The 25,351-nt window shown below is 32.1% G+C and overlaps 1 protein-coding gene across 27 annotated transcripts in view; it reads right to left on the bottom strand.

The window, feature by feature from the left end:
• LOC127707754 (protein FAM13B-like) overlaps positions 1 to 25,351 on the bottom strand; it is a 77,434-nt gene that overhangs the window by 49,814 nt on the left and 2,269 nt on the right. For 3 of the 27 annotated variants that reach the window (XM_052212513.1, XM_052212511.1, XM_052212484.1), the window contains exon 1: positions 5,972 to 6,217. In XM_052212513.1, the coding sequence (XP_052068473.1) occupies positions 5,972 to 6,031 (60 nt within the window). In that variant the 5' untranslated portion in view covers positions 6,032 to 6,217. The other 24 variants (XM_052212503.1, XM_052212500.1, XM_052212486.1 and 21 more) reach the window with 24 other exon arrangements.

The following is a 25,351-nucleotide window of genomic DNA, read 5'->3' on the forward strand; positions in this document are numbered from 1 at the left end:
TCAGTAACAACATGTTAAAATTAGAACAGCATTGGTTGAACAGTTTTTTAATTATTGCACAGAATCAACATAAGGTCCATTTTCCTTCCTATCAAGGACAATTACTCCTGAATGGCAGAAGTGAAAGTGGTTATTATCACTCTTGGTCATCATTTCGTCACCAGCAAAAACATTTTGAAATTTGAAAAGAATTAGTTGAATGGTTCACAAGTTACGGCAGGAAACAAATGGAGCAGCCTACTTAATGTCAACCCACCCACTTGCCCCATCCGCTGTACAACTCCAAATCAATAACTGGATTTCTGTCAGAAAACTTGGTTAAAAAGGATTTTTGCAGTTTATATTTCATTACATTGTGTGACTGTGTATTCAAATCACAATGTAATGTTAGGTAATGTGAATGTCATGTTGCCAATCTAGATCTTAATTGAAATAATAAATATTCTTCATTCTTTATTTTTTTAAATTGTTTCGCATGATTAAAAATAACTATTTTAACAGTACTTCACATTATGAATAGAACAACTATAACAATTTAAATTGTTTATATCAACCAGCTGCTCAAGAAAGTATATTCATAAATCATAGAAAAAATAAACTCCTACCTTTAACAACGAATGTTTCACTATTAAACTGCCAGAGACAATTCTATGCACAAAGCAATCATTAACAAGCAAATGCATTCCAATTAAAAATAAAAAGTGAATAGCATAAAATTAGAAGTATTTTCTACTTACAGCCCATTTTTCATGAGCTTTTTCCGGCATCTTGCTGTTTGTCTTGGTCAGCACAAGTTACTAGTCATACATAATATACTTAATTTTGATTCATAAAAAAATAATCGTGTGACCATTTCCAACATGCTCTTGAATATATATTCTGACTGATTTTCTCACCTATGTTCATGCCATATATAGCATTTGTAATCAAATAAAGCTGAGGTCAAAAAAGCATTGACTGTCCTTCTGTGACATTCTAAATATAAGACTGGAATTTCCAACAATCTGTCAATCATTTTGAAACCAGGAACTGTGAACTTGTTACACGTTACAATGTTCTGTTAAATACCTAGCATATCCATCAGATCCAATGTCAAAAATTCTTTGTTTTCTTTATTTTTTTTAATTTATTCAAAGCCAGTCATGCAAACACAAAATTTAATCAGAAATCCAAAGAATATAATTTTGCTGAGAACTGACAATAAACTTCTAAAGTCTTCAGATACCAAAGGGATAGTTCAACTGATAAGTCAAGGACAAATTGATATAGCCATGTCAAAAAAATATATGAAAATTAGAAATTACAGTTTTGTCTTTGTCCATTGATAGTGATAGTATGTAATAATGCATCAACATTTATAGGGAAATGGAAAAAAAACATTTGTTATCTCATCTAGTTTTGATATATTATCTTATCTTAAACTAGGAGTAGGACTTCTAAAATTCATACAAAGTAGCATTGGAATTACCATTACTGAGACAAGTACAAAGATACCTGATAAAGAGATCACCAATGCCACGAATATCTAAAAATATTGTTTAGTATTTTTCATCAACGATAATACAAATGTATAGAAGAATATTTAAAATGTAATGTTTATATCTGTATCACATATTTTAATAATATCCTATTTAAAAAAGAAATAATTGATTACAATTTGACAATGTCAATCCAGCATTTTTATAATAATTGTTCAAATTCATTTCATGTTTTAAACTTGATGTGGTGGTACAAATCCATACAAGTACAATTTTCATGAAAGTCACAGGACAGTAATTCTAGAAAAAGTTGGTCAACCTTAATGAAGTACAAACTTGGCCTAATGTCATCTTATACATTGATGTTCATTTGAACCAAAAATCAGCTTCAGATCTGCAGGCATTTCAAAAATTTCTTGCCTGACAAGTCAATGTTTTCTAAGAGATGTGATTTCGTGAAATGTTGGTCAACAGGAATGAAAAGCAATTTCGTCTGTATTAGTATTTCAAACATTTAAACATGTAACTAAACTACAATTTTTTTATCATTTTTCTAGTAAATATCTGCTAGAGAAATCAGTCACAAAAATATCAGCTAAACAATAAGTGTTCGATTGAAAAAATAATGGACTGCCACTAATTTGTGATCAATTAGTGTTTGATATCAAACCAATTTATTAATTTTAGAACAGAAGTACAAAATCAAATAAATTTCTGACTTGTCTGCAGCTGTTAACATGGTTAAGTGACTTTTTTTCAAACCAAACAACACATGAAAAACTTCTTTTCATCAGGTTCCCAATATTCCAGTCTATTTAACAACCTGTTGCATATCAGATGAATGATTATGACATGATTTTTATGTATATGCACATTCTGTAATAAACATCATCTATTAAGTGCAAGGTTAATTCTCACTTTAGAAAATGAATCTATTTCTAGTATGCTTTTAAGACTGATGAGAACAATTTGACACCTTTCTATTGTAATTATATTATACAGAAAACAATCTATGTTTGTTTCAACCAGCTAATTCTAGATTGATTTAGAAATACTACTGTAAGCAAAAACTAATAACTATTTGAATTTGTGCCATAGAAAACAAGACAGCTTTTCAAAACAATTTCAATGTCCTTTTTTCAAACTTAACAGAATCACCTTTACAGGAAAATGCTCCATCTATCTCTTTTTCAAATAAAACAGCTTTACTTAAACCCCACCATGCTCAAATTTAAGTCACCATTTTTTTTAGTTCAAACTTAACTATGAAACAGGAACAATTTAAAAAACACATCATAATCCAGGTTACCATAATAGTAATCAAGATGCATAAAATCTTTTGATTCAAGTGTTTGACTACTACTTCTAATCTGCATATTGACCCCTAAAGAGGTTCTAAAAATTGCATCAATGATTTTGGAATTCATTATTACAGAAGTCTGGTGAAAGATGTTTAACCTATATGTCTATAAGGGATGGTCATTATATAAAGTTCTAAATTGGAATACCTCAGAATCAGCCCCGTCAGATTTGATGAAAATCAATAAAATTTCCAATTATTTCTATTCATAGTAATATGGTTATCTGTGCAGCTGGTGGCATCCAAGAAATTCTAGAGACACATTTTGCAGAATGACCCCATGATAAACTGATTTGTTCCATAGTCTTCTTATACCACCACCGATAAATATTATTTCATTAGTCAGATATTCCAAAGTACACGATCACTGTCATGTATTTACTTTTTTTATTGGATACAAATCTGACAAAGTCTAATGCAGATTTTTGAACGCAAAACGCTGCAACTGAAGAACCACATAGAGGCATCAAAGTGCATCATTATGGAGTAAAGGGGAGGCTTCAAAAAGGCATCATTATGGTGTAAAAAGGAGGCATCAAAGCCTCATTTTGGAGAAAAGTGGGAGGCCTCAAAACGGCATCATTATGGAGGAAAGGGGGAGGCGTTAAAAGACGATTAATGGAGAAAAGGGTTAAATTATTGTACAATTAACATGTATTTACACAATCAGCAAATTAAAAAAAATACATATATCTGTTATGGTATTAATATTGTTGAACAGTTTGACACACAAAAATTATGTAGATAATCAGTACTTACAAAACTAGGTATATTTGTTATAGCACAATAAGATTTAAAATTGAAAGCGTGATGGGAAATTTTCTTCATTTTTTAATCATGTGAAACTTGGCAAAAAATAGGCTGGAATTCCTTTTTCCTGTTTTCCAAGAGACATTCCCCTTTTTAAATATTCACCTTCATGAAAGGACCATTTTAGTACATAGATAAGAGTGCACATGCTAAAATGTCTTGCCTGCTTTACTGACCATTCATTTTATGATGAAAGTCTTAAAGATAAAGGTTTCACTAAAAGTATCACATAAACTAAACATTTTTAAAGATCTATGAGAATGAGGTCAAGGTCAGATAAATCATGTCATACAGACATAGAAACCTTACAATTTTTTAAACACCAAATATAGTTGACCTATTGCTTATGGTAATTGAAAAACAGACCAAAACACAAACAAGAGTGCACACGCTGAAATGTCTCGCCTTCTTTACTAACCATTGATTTTATGTTGATAGTTCTAAATACAACACTTTACTACAAGTAACACATAAACTTAACATGATCCAAGAAAATGAGGTCAAGGTCAGATAAACCAAACACAAAATACATGTACACCTTACAATCATTCAATAAACCAAACATAGTTGACCTATTGCTTATTGTTTCTAAGAAACAGTCTTAAACAAGAAAACTTAACATTGACCAATGAACCATGAAAATGAGGTCAAGGTCAGATGAACCATGCCAGACAGACATGTACACCTTACAATCATTCCATATACCAAATATAGTAGACCTACTGCTTATAGTATCTGATATATGGACTTGACCACGAAAACTTAACCTTGTTCACTGATCCATGAAATGAGGTCGAGGTCAAATGAAAATTGTCTGACGGGCATGAGGACCTTGCAAGGTACGCACATACTAAATATAGTTATCCTATTACTCATAATAAGAAAGAAATTAACATTACAAAAAATGTTGACTTTTTTTTCAAGTAGTCACTGAACCATGAAAATGAGGTCAAGGACAATGGACATATGACAGACGGACACTTCGTAACATAAGGCATCTATACACAAAGTATGAAGCATCCAGGTCTTCTAGCTTCTAAAATATAAAGCTTTTAAGAAGTTAGCTAACGCCGCTGCCGCCACCGCCGCTGCCGCTGGATCACTATCCCTATGTCGAGCTTTCTGCGACAAAAGTTGCAGGCTCGACAAAAACTACGTTACTTTAACCTTGATCATTAATTCATGAAAATGAGGTCAAGGACAATGGACATATGACAGACAAAAACTTCGTAAGATCAGGTATCTGCATACAAGATATGAAGCATCCATGTTGTCTACCTTCTGAAATATAAAGCTTCATACAAATAGTTTATGCTGCCGCCAGATAGTAATACCTTAGTCGTTGCAAGCGAGACAAAAATCAGATTCTACAGGTAAATGCATATGTATATATCTATTATGGTACAGCCATTATTGTACATACATTTACATGTTGATAATTAGTACTTACAGAACTAGGGATATCTGTCATGGAGTGTACAGTTTAACATACATGTACATGTACTTACAGAACTAGGATTATCTGTCATGGTATTAACATTATTGTACAGTTTAACATACATGTACATGTACTTACAGAACTAGGAATATCTGTCATGGTATTAACATTATTGTACAGTTTAACATACATGTACATGTACTTACAAAACTAGGAATATCTGTCATGGTATTAACATTATTGTACAGTTTAACATACATGTACATGTACTTACAGAACTAGGAATATCTGTCATGGTATTAACATCATTGTACAGTTTAACATACATGTACATGTACTTACAGAACTAGGAATATCTGTCATGGTATTAACATTATTGTACAGTTTAACATACATGTACATGTACTTACAGAACTAGGAATATCTGTCATGGTATTAACATTATTGTACAGTTTAACATACATGTACATGTACTTACAGAACTAGGAATATCTGTCATGGTATTAACATTATTGTACAGTTTAACATACATGTACATGTACTTACAGAACTAGGGATATCTGTCATGGTATTAACATTATTGTACAGTTTAACATACATGTACATGTACTTACAGAACTAGGGATATCTGTCATGGTATTAACATTATTGTACAGTTTAACATACATGTACATGTACTTACAGAACTAGGAATATCTGTCATGGTATTAACATTATTGTACAGTTTAACATACATGTACATGTACTTACAGAACTAGGAATATCTGTCATGGTATTAACATTATTGTACTGTTAACATACATGTACATGTACTTACAGAACTAGGAATATCTGTCATGGTATTAACATTATTGTACAGTTTAACATACATGTACATGTACTTACAGAACTAGGAATATCTGTCATGGTATTAACATTATTGTACAGTTTAACATACATGTACATGTACTTACAAAACTAGGAATATCTGTCATGGTATTAACATTATTGTACAGTTTAACATACATGTACATGTACTTACAAAACTAGGAATATCTGTCATGGTATTAACATTATTGTACAGTTTAACATACATGTACATGTACTTACAAAACTAGGAATATCTGTCATGGTATTAACATTATTGTACAGTTTAACATACATGTACATGTACTTACAGAACTAGGGATATCTGTCATGGTATTAACATTATTGTACAGTTTAACATACATGTACATGTACTTACAGAACTAGGGATATCTGTCATGGTATTAACATTATTGTACAGTTTAACATACATGTACATGTACTTACAGAACTAGGAATATCTGTCATGGTATTAACATTATTGTACAGTTTAACATACATGTACATGTACTTACAAAACTAGGAATATCTGTCATGGTATTAACATTATTGTACAGTTTAACATACATGTACATGTACTTACAAAACTAGGAATATCTGTCATGGTATTAACATCATTGTACAGTTTAACATACATGTACATGTACTTACAGAACTAGGAATATCTGTCATGGTATTAACATTATTGTACAGTTTAACATACATGTACATGTACTTACAGAACTAGGAATATCTGTCATGGTATTAACATTATTGTACAGTTTAACATACATGTACATGTACTTACAAAACTAGGAATATCTGTCATGGTATTAACATTATTGTACAGTTTAACATACATGTACATGTACTTACAAAACTAGGAATATCTGTCATGGTATTAACATTATTGTACAGTTTAACATACATGTACATGTACTTACAGAACTAGGAATATCTGTCATGGTATTAACATTATTGTACAGTTTAACATACATGTACATGTACTTACAGAACTAGGAATATCTGTCATGGTATTAACATTATTGTACAGTTTAACATACATGTACATGTACTTACAGAACTAGGAATATCTGTCATGGTATTAACATTATTGTACAGTTTAACATACATGTACATGTACTTACAGAACTAGGAATATCTGTCATGGTATTAACATTATTGTACAGTTTAACATACATGTACATGTACTTACAGAACTAGGAATATCTGTCATGGTATTAACATTATTGTACAGTTTAACATACATGTACATGTACTTACAAAACTAGGAATATCTGTCATGGTATTAACATTATTGTACAGTTTAACATACATGTACATGTACTTACAAAACTAGGAATATCTGTCATGGTATTAACATTATTGTACAGTTTAACATACATGTACATGTACTTACAGAACTAGGAATATCTGTCATGGTATTAACATTATTGTACAGTTTAACATACATGTACATGTACTTACAGAACTAGGAATATCTGTCATGGTATTAACATTATTGTACAGTTTCATTTCCTATACTACCAGTAACATTTGTATTGTCTTTTGACCTGTGTAATAAAATATAAAATTGTTCTTTTATAACATCAGCACTAGCACTACAAATCTTCTGATTAATAGATGGATGAATGGATGGTTGGTGGTTAAATGTCAAGTGGCAAATTAAAAGCATATTCAAGGACTAGAACATGTTGATGTGATACGAATATGGACCCTGCTTTGCAGTAGACTGACATTCTGAGTCAGATTTAAATGTGCAAGTTCACAAGGTCTGCAGGAAGACATGTCAACCTTCCAGGACAAACTATTCTGACTCTTGTCCCACCAGTCTTTGCCCTTACTCCTAAAAACCTGATTATTAGATTTGAAAGGTCTAGTGCCTTTAACATACAATGTATTCTAACACATGTAGATAGTCAGTATTAAAGGTTTTGTAGCCATCTATTTAAAACAACTGTCCCCTCAAACTTTGCAACTTTTTTTTATCACAGATAGATTCATAAACAGTGGTCTCAATTAATATTTGGAGAAAAACAAAGTTGTGCGTCTTGTAAACTCAACATAATGGTTTTATCATTTGTAAAAGGATTTCAAATTTCACTAGATTTGCTTTGGAGATTTAACAATCAGATCTACAAAATTATCACATGATTACAGTATGTTTCTTTTATATTTGAGGAATTACTTTAGCTCATTTCTTATTAAGTATATTAAGCATCAAGATTCTTACCAACATAAATAAGTTATATCAATCAGAAACTACACTACAATGTTTTTAAAAACATACCTGACTAAATATCTATGGCTGTTTCAAGTATCTACAAGACAGAATTCTTAGTCTCAACATTCAGAATACTTTTTGTATAATCGTTGAACAATATCTTCACCTGTAAAAAATAGAATTTGCTCATTCTTAATCCATCTGAATTTTGTAAAATGTATAATAATCACTCTCCGAAATTGAAGTGAGGTGACAATATCAACACCGCCCTGATATAATACAAGAAGTTAACTTACCACTGCTGTTTCAGCATTGTATATATTGAACATGATGCAATCAATTTTTAGTGACTTTTTACAAAACTTCACCACACCTACCCATTAATACATGAAGATCACTCATTAAAACAATTTGTTTACTTTATGCCATACCAGCATACATTTTGTAACAAGGAAATTATGATAGATTATGCATTCATCTGTCAACATAAAAATGCAAAATAAATATTATTTTTATATCATACAACTAGTTCAGCTCTGACCGATTTAAGTAAAAAATATCAGACTTGTTTATATGTAATCTAGAAATATGTAACCTTTTCAACCATGGAAACAGTGTTTATAACAATTGTTAAATATCAAATGATAACACACATTTCAAATAGAAAGTAATGCCTAAAATAGAAAAGACATCAGCCTAACTACAAGTAGATAAATAAACCAGATAATATATTCCCACAGCAAATGCATTGAAATGACATATAAAACACTGATTTTTTCAAATAACAATAATGTATTTTTGCTGTTCTAGGATAAGACTTTTCATTTATTCAATATAAGTGGGTAATCACAAATAATGTCAGGTTAAAATTTGCTAGAGGACTGTAATACAAATGTGTTTATCAAATAACTAATATATTGGTCAAAGTACTTGCATCAATACTAGGAACCCAATACCTATACAGCTAATTACAGTGGAAGCTTTATTAATACAAAAAATAAGAGATGTGGTATGATTGCAAATGAGACAGCTATCCTCCAAAGACCAAATAACTACAGGAAAAATGTGTGTAGAGAATAGAGTTGTAAATCAGGGACACAACTATTAGATTATAGAGGGTATTGTGAGCTTTTGAATTTGTTGCTTTATACAAGAGACTTACCACTGAGTAATTGTGGTGCAATAGTTGAAATAATGGTCAAAGTCCCATTTATTCTGTAAAAAAGGTTGAATCAAAATGATGGTACAATATGGTCAACTACACATGATGGCAAATATTCATACCAAGTATGAAAGCTTTCTGTCAAACAGTCTCGGAGGAGTAAAGTTCACACAGTGACACTGTGGTAGGATAGTCCAAAGTCAATTACTCCCGCATAAAAATAGTCAAATCAAAATGACAGTACAATATGGTCAACTACACACCATGGCAAACAATCATCACCACATATGAGAGCTTTCTGTAAAACAGTCAAAGAGGAGTTGCCTTCACAAGGCGTCATTTTGTTACAATAGTCAAGAGTTCAAAAATGGTCAAAGTCCCATAACTCTTGTTTATATACAGTGTATATATAGGGAGCTGCCCACCTGAATGTCCTCCTGCCGTACACGTAACAACCCCAAATCAATAACAAAACTTCTGTCTGAAAACCTGGTTAATAAAATTATTGTGATTTACCCTATTGCACCTCTTGTTTTATAGGGACATGGTTAGAATTCTCACTTCCAATTGAACCGTTCTTTGAAAGCAAGCATTTTTGTATTAAAATATACACTTAATAAGATGGAAAATAGTGTGTATGCAGACAGGACCATAAAATAATCCCTGCAAAAACTGTGTAATCATTTGAAATATCAATGCTTTTATAAGCAAATGCTATATAGCTACCGGTACTCTGAAATAGCAAAATTAGAGATTATGCAACACAAGCAAAACTAATCATTATTTTTTTTCACAGAACAAAACCCAATCAGTGATCTAAATTTAAACAAATGGCCATCATGCACGGGTCCATAATTAGTATTGACCAGAAAAACCAAACTACTCTTGACTAAAGTGCAAATGCACTTTTATTTATAAAAATCTTGTATGTGTGAGCAAAAGATCAGAATATCACTCAATGCAAAGTTCATGCTATTATTAATAAAATAACTTGTAATACCTCAATGGGCTCTAAAATACAAATATGTCACAGTTTGAAAAAATAAATTTAGAAATGAGATTTTGTTAAAGGACCTTTTAAAATTTCTCATCTAATGTTGCTTTCTATAATGAAAGTTTTTACCTTCTTACTCTAAGTGGTATTTACTATAATAAGTGAAATATCAACTGATGTATGTAGATGTGCATGCACATAAACAATCCTTAGATAGCAATTCAATCAACTGAAGCTCATTTAAATATGTTTCAAGTTTATGAACTTGACAAATGTATATAAAAACTTCCACTTTCCAGATAAATAAATCTACAAAATGAATTCCTTCTGAACCCCCTTTATCGAAACAATAAGCATAGATATATATATGAAAGGGTTTCAGTCTTGTCAACATTGTTCTAGTGCAAAATTCAGTAATCAGATGGGAGTTTAGCAATCTTTCAATCCCTCATAGGCCCACATATTAATAAAATGCTCCGCAGGGCGCAGCTTGATACGACCGCAGAGGTCGAACCCTGAACAGTTGGGGCAAGTATGGACACAACATTCAAGCTTGATACAGCTTTGCATTTGGATTGTGATTAAATATTTGACACAGCATAGGTTTCTGACACAGAATGAATGTGGTCTAAGAACTTAAAAAATTTTAAATTGGACAATCACCTATTATGGTCCAATATCCAAAATCTAAATACATGGTTAGATTCAGCATATCAAAGAACCCCAAGAATTCAATTTTTGATGAAATCAAACAAAGTTTAATTTTGGACCCTTTTGACCTCAATGTGGACAAAGTTGATAACGGGGCCCAAAAATCAAAAATCTAAATACATGGTTAGATTCAGCATATCAAAGAACCCCATATATTCAATTTTTGTTGAAATCAAACAAAGTTTAATTTTGGACCCCAATTTGGACCAACTTGAAAACTGGGCCCATAATCAAAAATCTAAATACATGTTTAGATTCAGCATATCAAAGAACCCTAAGAATTCAATTTTTGTTAAAATCAAACTAAGTTTAATGGGACACTTTGGACCATAATGTAGACCAATTTGAAAACGGAACCAAAAATTAAGAATCTAAATACACGGTTAGATTCGGCATATCAAAGAACCCCAATAATTCAATTTTTGATGAAATCAAACAAAGTTTAATTTTGGACCCTTTGGACCTCAAAGTGGACCAATTTAAAAACGGGGCCCAAAATCCAAAAACTAAATACACGGTTAGATTCAGCATATTAAAGAACCCCAAGAATTCAAGAATAAAACCCCATTGAAATTGGTCAAGAAATAAGCAATTTATACGAAGTATCTTCTTTTGCACAATACTGTGCAATTAAATATTTCTTGCTATTGCGCAATACTGTACAATTGACAATTTCTTGCTATTGCGCAATATTGTGCTATTGGATATTTCTTGCTATTGCGCAATACTGTGCAATTGAAGATTTCTTGCTATTGTGCAATACTGTGCAATTGAAAATTTCTTGCTATTGCACAATACTTATTATATAATAATTTACACATCCTGTTTGGTGTGTATCTCCTACCATATCATTATTATTTGCTTTTAAATATAAATCAGAAATAACCAACTTAAAATGGAAAATTTTAAAAGAAAAAAAAATGGAAAAAAAGAAAAAAAAAGGAAAAAAAAAAAAATCCCCCCCCCCAAATTTTTTGAACCCCCTTATGATTCATCACCCCCAAACTCAATCACAGCCTTCCCTTTGTGGTATGGTACCTTGCAGTACAATTTCAGAGAGATCCATACACTTGAACACAAGTTATTGTCTGGAAACTAGAAAAATGTGTTTTTTGGCCCCTTTTTGGCCCCAAATTCCTAAACGTTTAGGGCAATTACCCCCAAACTCAAACCCAGCTTTCCCTTTGTGATATGGAACCTTGTAGAACAATTTCAGAAAGATCCATACACTTACACACAAGTTATTGTCCTGAAACTAGAAAAATGCTTGTTTTTTGCCCCTTTTTGGCCCCTAATTCCTAAAATATTAAGGCAATTACCCCCAAACTCAATCCCAGCCTTTCCTTTGTGGTATGGTACCTTGCTGTACAATTTCAGAGAGATCCATACACTTGAACACAAGTTATTGTCTGGAAACTAGAAAAATGCTTATTTTTGGCCCCTTTTTGGCCCCCAATTCCTAAACGTTTCAGCAATTACCCCCAAACTCAATTCCAGCTTTCCCTTTGTGATATGGAACCTTGTAGTACAATTTCAGAAAGATCCATACACTTACACACAAGTTATTGTCATGAAACTAGAAAAATGCTTATTTTTTGCCCCTTTTTTTGCCCCTAATTCCTAAAATTTTGAGGCAATTACCCCCAAAATCAATCCCAGCATTCCTTTTGAGATATGGAACCTTGTGGTACAATGTCAGAGAGATCCATACACTAACACACAAGTTATGTCTGGAAGTTACAAAATTGTTATTTTTGGCCCCTAATTCCTTTACTGTTAGTACCATAACCCCCAAAATCAATCCCAACCTTCCTTTTGTGGTTTTGAACCTTGTGGTAAAATTTTATAGAGATCCATTCACTTAAACTAAAGTTAGAGTGCGAAAACCAATGTGTCTTCGGACGACGACGACGCCAACGTCATACCAATATACGACCACAAAAATTTTTTTGCGGTTGTATAAAAAGTTAATAAAAATAAAAACTATCAGTTTCCTGAGTTTTGTTGCATTTCAACAAATTGTCCTAATGTTGGATGGTCTATCTTGTAATTCATTTTGCTCTCTTATTCAGGACATTGTTAAATATTTAGTGGAGATCAATTTCATGGATGCATAATACTATTGTACTGTATTTAAATTATTTTGAGCTGCATTTTGCAGGCCAATGTAGAGGAAGATGAGGGTTTGCGAAATCACAAAATAAATATGGTAGTTTTTGAGAAAACTGTGGCTCAAATAGAAACTTTGTTATTTTTCTAAATCCTTTAGTTTATAAAGCTCACAAAGTAGATAGTTATTTCATTTTTTTTTATTATGACCAATCTGTACATATTGTATAATTTATTTTAAAAAATGTCAATTATATAATTTAACTTCAAAACTTTGTTAAAAATTTTGAACACAATAAGAAGAAAAGTGTGCCTACCTTTATTGAGAAGTTATGTGTTATTTTCTATCAGTTAATTTAAAGACAAAAATTCATCTTATGATGTCAATAAAAAATATAAAAAAAGGTAAAATATGCAATGTCTTCTTGGATTAAGATTGATAATAAAAAATGCCATGTCTTATTGGACTAAGATAGATAACACTCCATATCAATCAAAGAGTTTTAGCTTTATGACATATGGTCTAGACAGGCAAAGGGGGGAGTTTGTGCAAGTTGGCCCACCACATTTTGTGCTTGTACCATGTAAGGCTATCTAGATAATATGTTGTTGGATACATACATGTACAACTGTGTTTCAGAGGAATAGTGTGCTGGTGGCTGGTATGGTGTGTTGTGCAACATATAAGGCTGTTCATGTATTATACACTCCATGTGAATTTTTGTCATTTTTGTCATACATATATATAGCTCCAGCTTTACTGTGTATATTCTAGGCAACAAAAAATCAATTACCGTTAGTAATGGAATTAAGAGTGTCCTATCCCACTATTGTAATTACCATAGTTGTCAGCAAACAACTGATTTGATATTGCCTTCTTAAGCAGTCTTTTAATTTCTGAGACAAGGCCATCTCTAAACATTCAGGAAGGTCATTAACTCTCATTTCCTCATCAAACCAAACTATACTTTTATCTTATTCTACATTCAACTTCATTTATAAATTCATAATAATACCAAAGAAGTACTATTTTAAGCATAATGAATTTTTTACATATGTTTATTCTGAGATCTTGATTAAAATCATGTAGCAATTCTGTATGATGAAATATGATGGAATATTACTAGCCTGTTCACTTAAAGAATGCAAATTGTTTAAACATCACTTATCATGATACATTGTACAGAGCTTGTAGTTAAGTTTGACTTAACTTTAAATCTTCTAACTTAAAAGTCTTTTAAACTAATTTTTATAAGATCATTTTCCACTATTTTTTATAGGTTAAAAACTATCAGGCATCAGGTGCGGATCCAGGATTTTGAAAAAGGAGGGACCCCCTAGTAAGCCAATGTTTGGACTGATACTAGGAAAAAGTCGATGCATTTATCATATATGTAGCTCCATAAGGGAGGGGGGTGCCTGCCCCTCCCGTAAGTTTGCCTCTGATCAGTTTACTCAACAAGTCCATCATTTTAGAACAGTAACATCAATTCAGACATTGTCAGAGATGTCTCTAAACTAATGAAGATTTATCAATTCAGACATTGTCAGAGATGTCTCTAAACTAATGAAGATTTATCAAATAGTATCTATTTAAAGCATAGCTTGTTTTGACAGTAACACAGGTAGAGATGATGCACTGTCATGATACTTGCTTCCTTAGTAAAATTTCTTTTAACATTTTAACTTATTTACCATATCAATGAGTTCATGCTCTCTTACATTTTTAAGTATAACAGTAGTTTATATGTGCTGTCCATCTATTCTTACTTTCCACATGACAGGAAAGATAAAAAAAAATCAATAGCATACATCTCCATGCCTCTGGTATGAACAATTTTTCCATTTAATAATACATCTAGGATTGATTGATTGATTGGTGTTTAATGCCACTTTCAACACTATTGTGCTATTTTGTGGCATCAGTTTTTATTGGTGGAGGAAGCCAGAGTGCCCGGAGAGAACCACGACCTTCAGTAGGAAAACTGACAATCCTAGTCAATTAAGATTGGAGTCAAGTGCACCTGCCCCTTGCTGGATTCGAACTCACAACCTCAGTGTTGGCTGGCTAGTGATACAGTAGTTGGACTATTTAGACCACTCGGCCACCGAGGCCCCAATGAAAAAACTAGGACATCTATCACTTACAAAAGAGATACCTTTTTGTTTCTGTTAGTGATTCGTATTTACGATATCCAGAAATTTCAAATACTGTAAATTCTTAAATTATTGCTTGCATCTATTATTGCGATTTTTGAAGAATGAACAAAAATGCATGTTTAATTATTGCAATTTTAAGAAAAAGCTACATGTAAATGTATGTACTTGATATCAGAATGCGAGTTCTTATTATTGCGATACTCAAGATAACGCATTATTCACACTAATAAAAACCTCGCAATAATTTCTGACCTTACAGTATTTACTTAAATTTACAAAAAGTCCATTTCTCAGGACCCAAGTTTGATTAAATGAGCTGTAGACTCTGCAGATAGATGAGCTTACATACAATGCATGAGATTATCAAGTCTGATAAAGTAAGATTGAAAAGTTTCCTTCATTTTCTTAAATTTTAGTACGTTTTAACAAATTGGGAAACCCTTCTAATTTATCAGACATTTCGATTTCATGCGTTTCATAGGGTGTCTATGAAGAATGACTAAAGCAACTACAAAGAAGGTATAAAGAAAATTTACTTAAAATAATCTTTAACACTGTAAATAAATTGCTCTGCTTGGCGCAGCTTGATACAACCGCAGAGGTCGAACCATGAACAGTTGGAGCAAGTATGGACACAACATTCAAGCTTGATACAGCACTGAATTTGGATTGTGATTAAATATTTGACACAGCATAGGTTTCTGACACAGAATGAATGTGGTCTAAGAACTTAAAAATTTTTAATTTACCTATTCAAACCATTTCATTATTATTTGCTTTTATATATAAATCAGAAATAACCAATTTAAAATGGAAAATTTTAAAGAAAAAAAAAGGGAAAAAAGGAAAAAAAAAAATCGCCCCCAAATTTTTTGATCCCCCCTTATGATTCATCACCCCCAAACTCAATCCCAGCCTTCCCTTTGTGGTATGGTACCTTGCAGTACAATTTCAGAGAGATCCATACACTTGAACACAAGTTATTGTCTGGAAACTAGAAAAAACTGTTATCACAGAGATATGTCTCATCTTTTTGTAATTTTGATAATGCAAATGTTGAAATTAAAATAGCAATTATTTAACATGTAAGTTATGCAAATATTCAAAGTCGATGAACCGACTGAAGGTACATGGCTAAACAACCTCCATGGAATCCATACACTTATACACAAATAATGTCATGAAAGTTGAAACTAGAAAAATGCTTGTTTTTTCCCCTTTTTTGACCCCTAATAACTAAAATTTTGAGGCAATTACCCCCAAAATCAATCCCAGCATTCCCTTTGTGATATGGAACCTTGTACTGTGGTACAATGTCAGAGAGATCCATACACTAACTGGAAGTTACAAAAATGCTTATTTTTGGCCCCTAATTCCTTAACGGTTGGTACCATAACCCCCAAAATCAATCCCAACCTTTCTTTAGTGGTATTGAACCTTATGGTAAAATTTCATAGAGATCCATTCACTGAAACTAAAGTTTGAGTGAGAAAACCAATGTGTCTTCGGAAGACGACGACGACGCCAACGTCATACCAATATAAGACCGCAAAATTTTTTTGCGGTCATATAAAAAGGAGAAATCATGCCCCAAGCACCTGTTATACTACATGTACATTTTGTGTACTTAGAATTATTGTCTGATAGGTTTTAATAAATTGCTTCGCAGAGCGCAGCTGGATACGACCGCAGAGGTCCAACCCTGAACAGTTGGGGCAAAAATGGACACAATATTCGCGCTTGATACAGGTCTGAATTTAGATTGTAATTCAACATTTGACACATAATAGGTTTCTGACACAGAATAACTGTAGTCAAAGAACTTAGAATTGGTTATATGATTTATTCCATTTTTGCTTTCGTGCAATACACTATGCTGTTGCGAATTGACCTTCCCACCCCCCCCTTCTTTTTCAAAAAATTTTTTTTTAACCTCCCCCTTTTTCCAAAAATAAATTCTTTCCCTCAAGACATGGTCATAATCTCAATTCAAATTTCCAATGGAGTTTGCAACCATAATAGCCCATTTAAATACATCATAAAAGTCTTAAAATAGATTTTTTGCCCCTAATTCCTAAACGGTTTGAGCCATAACCCCCCAAAGCCAATCCTAACCATCCCTTTGTGGTATGGAAACTTGTGGTATAATTTCAGAGAGATCCATACACTGTTCCACAAATTTTTTTGCTGTTGTATAAAAAGACTTTAAATTATTTGTTTGTGGTACAGTGAGGGTATCAGGCAGTAGTTGAAGGGCTAATTTCAGAAAACAAGAGTATCATATTAAAATTCATTTGTAAACAAGTAAATAACATAGAAAAAAATATTAGTTTTTTGGACAGCTTATAACTTTCTATGACCACAGAAATACATGTAAATTGATATAAACTGCCAAATATGCCATTTTGATCATTATAGACCTTCCATGACAGAGAGAGCTCCATTTCTATTAAAATCAATCTAATGACTAGCTGTAACAGGCCAATGTTGGTTCAATTTCATATGTAACAATTAAAAGGAAAACTACTTAATGAATTCTATTAAAATATATTTAAATTTGCTAACTTAACACGTAAATATGTTTGTATGTAATAATTAATCTATAACAGTATCAAAAACTGATGTTGGAATATTTCCCAAATTAATCTTAACCGATTTCTATAAAATATGTTATAATCATCATGTTAGAAGTATATATCGACTATATTTACATATGGCATTTAGATATACAAATATAATTAGTTACCTTGCACTTACAAAATAAATGTATCAATGAATTAACATAAAACCTTCAAATTTAATGTCCTTGAAGTGAATGTTTTTACTGTCAGATGAGCTTACAAAATGTGGAAAAAAGCTAACACTTTGAAGATTGTAAGATACACTGACTTGGTTTAAAATGTTTGTCAACTCTAAAATAGGTCATGATGATCCAACTGTTCCATACATGATACATGTAACTGTTCTTGGATCCTTTTTATGTTACTTATTTATGGTTTATTATCCTTAAAATACCTTTAGATTTCCAATGTTTTCCTTTGTTACAATGCTTATGTTGTTATGTCACAGTAAGAACAGATTGATCAATGAGGTCATTTACGCTGATTGACCTTACAGTACTATATATTTTTCAATAATATAGACATATATATATATATATATATATATAGATAATACAGGTGTAAGAGTACTGTATAATATAAATTTCACTTTAAATGAAAGGGACCTAAATACAACAGTTAAACAAATGTAAATGAAACATACAACAGAGGTTGTCACTTGTGTTACCACAATTTTACTGAACTATAATTTGTGTTTAAACATGTTAAAAGAGGATTGTAGTAAATTACTGAACTACTATCAACCATTTCTGGGAAACGGATTAAGAAGAAAGCATTAACTTTTAAGTACCCCCAGTGTAAAATGTAGGTAGCAGCCGGTGACAAAATTGGTACATCATGATGAGGGTGATTAACATCCATGAATACCAAAGATTGTCTCAAATGAATGACCTGCATCTGCAAGGACCTTTGATAAGAATTTAATAATTTCATTATTGTTAAAGTTGGTCAGTCTGGAGGACAAAGTCAAACTTGACAACTGCAATTTTCAGGGCCTAAGGAGGCACATTTCCCTGAGCCTGTTAAATCTATGCTACTGATCAGGCTCTGACTCACAATGTTCTATATCATCAATTCCCTGTGCAGAAAGGTAAAGCTGTGATGACAAGTAACCCAATACATGTATCTGCTACCAAATGTAACTATGGAAGGAAAGTAGAACCACAATCGTAAGAACAACTAAATGTACATGCCGGTATCAAAATCTATCTTCAACTTCAATGTTGATCTGTAACATTGTCAAATCATGGCAAGCATAGAGATAGCAGGTAAATACAGAGCTTGACATAGCCCATCTTGCACATGAAATGGGTGCAGAAGTGACTCCAAAATGAAGATAAAAAATGATGAGGCAGTTACAGAAATTATCATACTTTATATGGGAAATGATACTTATTTCCTAAATCTAAAGATAAATATAGCATATATTAAATTCCTTGTAAGTATGGAACAAATATACAACCTTAAGTTTCTGACAAATAGACTTACAACTAAAATGTATCTACATTACATGGACATGGGCTAATCTATATGAACCAGATACATTCATGGTTGGGTTTAAAAACCTATGCTAAATTTTAAATAGTCAGCTTAACATCTTGTCATGTAGTTTTTTGATAACCTCTATTTGGCTACAACAACTTAGGAAGATAATCAATGATGGTGGTTGCAGACCTCAGTTCAGATATATACTTTGAAATGTAATCAATAAATTTACAATTTCATTACAAAATCCTTTAATTTAAAGTACATTTATACTATTTTGAAATGCTACAACGTAACATTGTGAAATACCCGGTACATGTATGGCCTGTCCAAAGTCAGAAGCCTTTAATTCAGTGGTTGTCGTATATTGCTATATGGTATATGGGTTTTCCTCGTTGTTGAAGGCCAAACAGTGACCTAAAGTTGTTAATTTCTATGTCATTTAGTCTCTTGTGGAGAATTGTCTCATTGGCAATCCTACCACATCTTCTTATTTTTATATCAAATCTGTTACACCACTCTCCCAGGTTAGGGGAGGGTTTAGCGCTAACATACATTTTGTACATGTTTATCCCTACGAATTCTTATGTGCCTCTCCCATATCAGCAGCTTGTTATTCTGTAGATGTTGTGGGTTGCTGTCTGACATCATTGTTTTTTTGTTTATTGTTTTCAGAATAAAACAGGCAGTTTGTTTTCTCTTTCAAATTGTTTTCACATTTTGTAATGTCAGGGCATTTTGTAGCTTACTATAGAATACTGTATGGATTTTGCTCATTGTTGAAGGCCTTGCCCTGTAGTTATTTACATTCTCTTTATTACTTCTCTGATAGATAGTTGTCGCATTCAGTCAATGGCAAGCATACAACATCTCGTTATTTATATCAAGTAAAACCTAATGAACAAGATCTAGATATATATATATTATTAGGCATCAAAATTTGAAAATGTATTCTTCTGTTACCTTCGTTACAAGGATTGTTTCACAGGCACCAGTGTAAACATTAGGATAAGGAAGATAACAAAACAAGACAATTTCAATTTTATGCATATTTTTCAAGTGAATACGAAATCTCAAAAATTGGCATTTAAGGGCAATTTTTTCTTTAAAAGAGGACTCACCAGATGGCCATGTTTACTTAATTGGGCCAGGTGAGCTAAAGAGGAAACTAAAGTTCAGTGGTTGTGGTTGGTTCATGTCTGTCATATTTGTTTTTCATAAATTATTGTGTTATAAGTTAGGCTGTTACATGTAGTTTTCTCAATTGAATTGTTTCCTATTTTTCATGTCGGGGCCATTTATAGCCGACTATACGGTATGGGTTTCTCATTGTTGAAGGCCATACGGTTGCCTATAATTACTTACATCCACTTCATTTGAACTTGGTGCATTGTTGTCTCATTGGCAATCATACCACATCTCCTTATTTTTATTATACCAGCAACAAACTTAATTTTCGCTTTTAAAATTGACCTTGATCTTTGAAACATTGACCCCAAAAACTAATACGCTATCCCCCTTCCCTATATCTTCCATCTGTTCAAGTTTCATTACAAACAGATAACCATTTTTCCAATTTATTTGTATAGTACAAGTGACCTTGATCTTTGACCTATTGACATCAAAATCAATACGCTTCTTCTCTTCCTTAATCTTCCATCTGTATAACTTTCATTTCTATCAAGCAAGGGACTCTCAAGTTATCATCCTGAAACCATTTGTCTCAGACACACAGACAGACAAAGAGATGACTACAATGTACATGTAAATACCCCAAAAAAACTAAGGATGTGTTGTGAAAGTGTCAGGACTTGCATGATCAAGAGCATACATAGACAAATGGTTTCAGGATGATAACTTGAGAGTCCCTTGCTTAATAGAAATGAAAGTTATACAGATGGAAGATTAAGGAAGAGAATTTGCTTTTTAGCTAAACAGGAGAACTAGTCCCAAATACCATTTGAATCTGACATGTTTATACATATCAAAATTACCATTACCTTGGCTTAAAACTGTGACAAAACTTTTACGCCATTCATCTTTTTTCTAGTTAATTTTAGTGTTTTTTTCTTTTTAATTGAAACAAGTGTTGATATTTGGTACGTAAAACATTATCAGTAAACCAGTATTCGTCTTATTATCTTTCATGAAAAAGTTTGGTATTATCACCCTTACTATGCAATATAATAAATACCAACCTGACAGTTAGTCATGCCTTGTTCCTAGATGCAATCAAAAGTATATCAGCTATTCTCTTAACTTTAATTTTATTTAGATAACAACAGTAAGAAAGCTGTCGTAAATTAACCCATAAGACATTTTGACAGACCGAATAGTTGAAGTGGTCATGATGAAATGAATATATAGATAAACAACTGAAACAATATCTGGATTCCCTATAAATATTCAACATTTGAAAATTCCCAGAGGTAAAAAGTCCCTGTTGTCCTTATTCGATTCAATGATGAACCATTTTCGTACTCAGTAACTTCAAAAATGTTGAATGATAATTACCGAATTCAATTAAATGTAAAACAATAAATTTGATTTAGTCCAAAAGGAAACAACTCCAAATGGTCTTATTAAAACATGAATCGGAGGAAAGTTCTTAACTTACAGCCGGATGTTACATTTATAAAATACGATGGAAAAGGGGCATGGCGCCAAATTTTTTCACAAAAAAAGAAAGGGCGTCAAAAAAGTGGTAGGGTGCCACACCTTCCTAAAACCTCCTGTAAGAAGCACTATAATGGCAACACATATGACTGCATTTTCACCCTGTGCCAACTTTATAATCCTTTCAACAAAAGTGGTCATTACTACAACATTAGATTTCAATCTCCACTTTTAAATGAAGATCTTTGAAATGCCACTAATATGAATAAAAACTGCTTCGCTGAGCGCAGCTGGATACGCCCGCAGAGGTCTAACCCTGAACAGTTGGGGCAAAAATGGACACAATATTCAAGCTTGATACAGGTCTGAATTTGGATTGTAATTAAATATTTGACATACATCTATTATAAGTTTCTGAATAAATGTAGTCAAAGAACTTGAAGTTGGTTATATGAATTGAATTTATATTCAATTAAAGTTTTTTTGCTGTTGTGCAATACACTGTGCTGTTGCGCAATACTTAGTAAATCTGTTGTCAGACTAAAAACAAATAAAATTTATAAAATTCTAAAGGGAGCTTACATCAATAGATATAAACAGTTCACCAAAGTTTCGTACGAATTGCTGAAAGCATTTTTGAGTTTTTGTCTGAAAACTGGAAAATCCCCCCTTTTTTAATGAATAAACCCCATAATTCGGAAATGTAAAATCTAAAATTTATAAAATTCTAAAGGGAGCTTACATCAATAGATATCAACAATTCATCAAAGTTTCATGAGAACTGCTGAAAGCATTTTTGAGTTATTGTCTGAAAACTGGAAAATCCCCCTTTTTTTTATGAATAAAACCCCATAACTTGGAAACTTAAAATCTAAAATTTATAAAAATCTAAAGGGAGCTCATGTCAATAGATATAAACAATTAACCAAAATTTCTTGCAAGTTGATGAAAGCATTCTTGAGTTATTGTCCGAAAACTGGAAAATCCCCCTTTTTTTAATGAATAAAACCCCATAACTCGGAAACATAAAATCTAAAATTTATAAAAAACGAAAGGGAGCTCACATTAATAGATATAAACAATTCACTAAAGTTTTAAGCAAATTGGTTAAAGCGTTTTTGAGTTAATGTCCGACATGTTGACGACGGACGGACGGACAGACAACGGTATACCATAATACGTCCTGTAAACGGGCGTATAAAAATGTTTTATTCGTGTACACATGACTGAAGAGATTATATAGCAAAGAGTGCTTTGGTCCTTATTCTAATAATTTATCAAAATCCATCATAAAAAAATTTCACAGCAAACAAAGAAGAGCTGATATAAACTCAATTAAGGCGAAGTGTACGTAATTAACTACTCCACAGAATTTTTTTAAATTTTACATGTGGATTCTGTTTGTAAAAATACATCACACAATAAAATAAAAAAAGGGGGTAACCGTTTTCGTTTTTCAGATACAAGCTGTTGAAATTAACAGCATGATAAGCCAAAAATACAAAGGATATATAGGGAAAATCATAAAAATCGGCCGATATTTTTACTTTATCTAGATTTTCTAATTCGTTGCTCCACAGAATTTTTTTAAAAATCGATATGCGATTCAAAAATGAACGACGAACCCATTGGTGCAAAGAAAGTCCTTAGCAACCGTGCTAGTTTTCAAGCTATATCCTGTGGAAGTTTGATTTCTAGCGGAAAGAATAAAAACAATCGGCGACGTTATTGATGTCCTCTGTAACGTCATCACAATTTCTACTCTATAACGCTATTATACCGTACAGTGTCGTAACAAAATCGTGAGTGTGTATAACCCATTTTCCTAATTATTGCAAATGCTCAAGCGTTAATTTCTGTGTCATTTGGACTCTTGTGGAGAGTTGTCTTATTGGCAATCATGCCACATGTTCTTTTTTTATATTGTAATGTTCTAATAATTATGAATCAAATATCAAGTTTAAAATTGTCCCAGTAAACACAGCGTTGACAGAATGATTCTATACGTATTTAAATAATCGGTTATAATATTGGGATCGCGTATACACGTCTTTTTTAAAATCTTATTTCTGCATGTTTGTATTTTAAAAAAGTGAATATAATTTGCTGCATCTTTTCATCCTCACCATTTCCGGCGCTATTCGAGGGATTGCGCACAAAGCCCATTTTTTGTCAGGTTCACACGCGTGCACGTGACACAACTCTGCAATTTTATTTAAAAAATTTCCTGTCTCGATCGCTTTCCCTTTTCTTTAACTACACGACAAAGCATAATTTAATGTTTGCTGGAGATTTTAAGTAAAAAAGGAAATAATTTTTTGTTCCATAATTTGTTTAATATCCACATGCACGACTCCCAAAAAATAAGAAAACTGCATCTGCATATTATCTTGAGAATTTTTATGACTGTAATAAGGTCAAAAGAAGAACCCGCATATGAATTTTAGCAAAGTAAAACAGATCGGAGTTTTAACTTCACGTAGCACAGATCATTCCCAGTGTTAGCCTTAGCATTGCGTATATTGTGTATAATGCTATAGCATTGTGTATTGTGTAATGCTAAAGCTTTGTGCATAGTGATATGCTATAAATTAATGTACTGGTGTAATGCTATAAGAATGTACCAAGAGCGATGCTATACGAGTTTACCTAGTATAGTGCCATACAAATTGTTCCTGTATATAATGCAAATGAATTGCAGTTTTGTTAATATAATATGAACATAAGGAGCTGTGGTATGATTGCAAATGAGACAACTATTTGCCACGTTTAAGGTAGATCGGGTGTCTTTTTCTGAGCGTCCGTTCTGATCATGTTAATTGCAAAAAAATTTTTGTTTTAAAAATATTATACCAAGTATCATTTAATATACAACAAAATACCTAAAACTTGAAGTTTAAAGATTGAACTATCAAGAAATTAAGTGTCGTAAAGTATATTTAAAATTTTTGGGGATTTTTTCAAGAAAATAAGGACCGTGACCCCTAATTTTTATTTGATATTTCGGAGTTATTAATGAAAAGCAATTCTCTCATCGAATTTTAGCCAATTCTATCGTTTAATGTTTCCGCAATAAGGAAAACTTAAGTTTCTCCTATATCAACAATATAAAATAACCCAAATTTCGTTAATTTCAATGTGTTATTACGAAAAAACAAGGTCCGTGATCCCCAGTTTTTATATTGAAATTAAAAATTACATTGACACAGAAGTCTTACAGAAGTTTAAGAAAAATCTATCGTCCAACATTTAGACACCCCAGCTACCTTAAAGGATGTGGATGTAAGCAATTGTTATAGGCAATCATGCGGCCTTCAACAATGAGAAAATCCATACC

The sequence above is a fragment of the Mytilus californianus genome, unplaced genomic scaffold (assembly GCF_021869535.1).
Source record: "Mytilus californianus isolate M0D057914Y unplaced genomic scaffold, xbMytCali1.0.p SCAF_7, whole genome shotgun sequence".
NCBI lineage: Eukaryota > Metazoa > Mollusca > Bivalvia > Mytilida > Mytilidae > Mytilus > Mytilus californianus.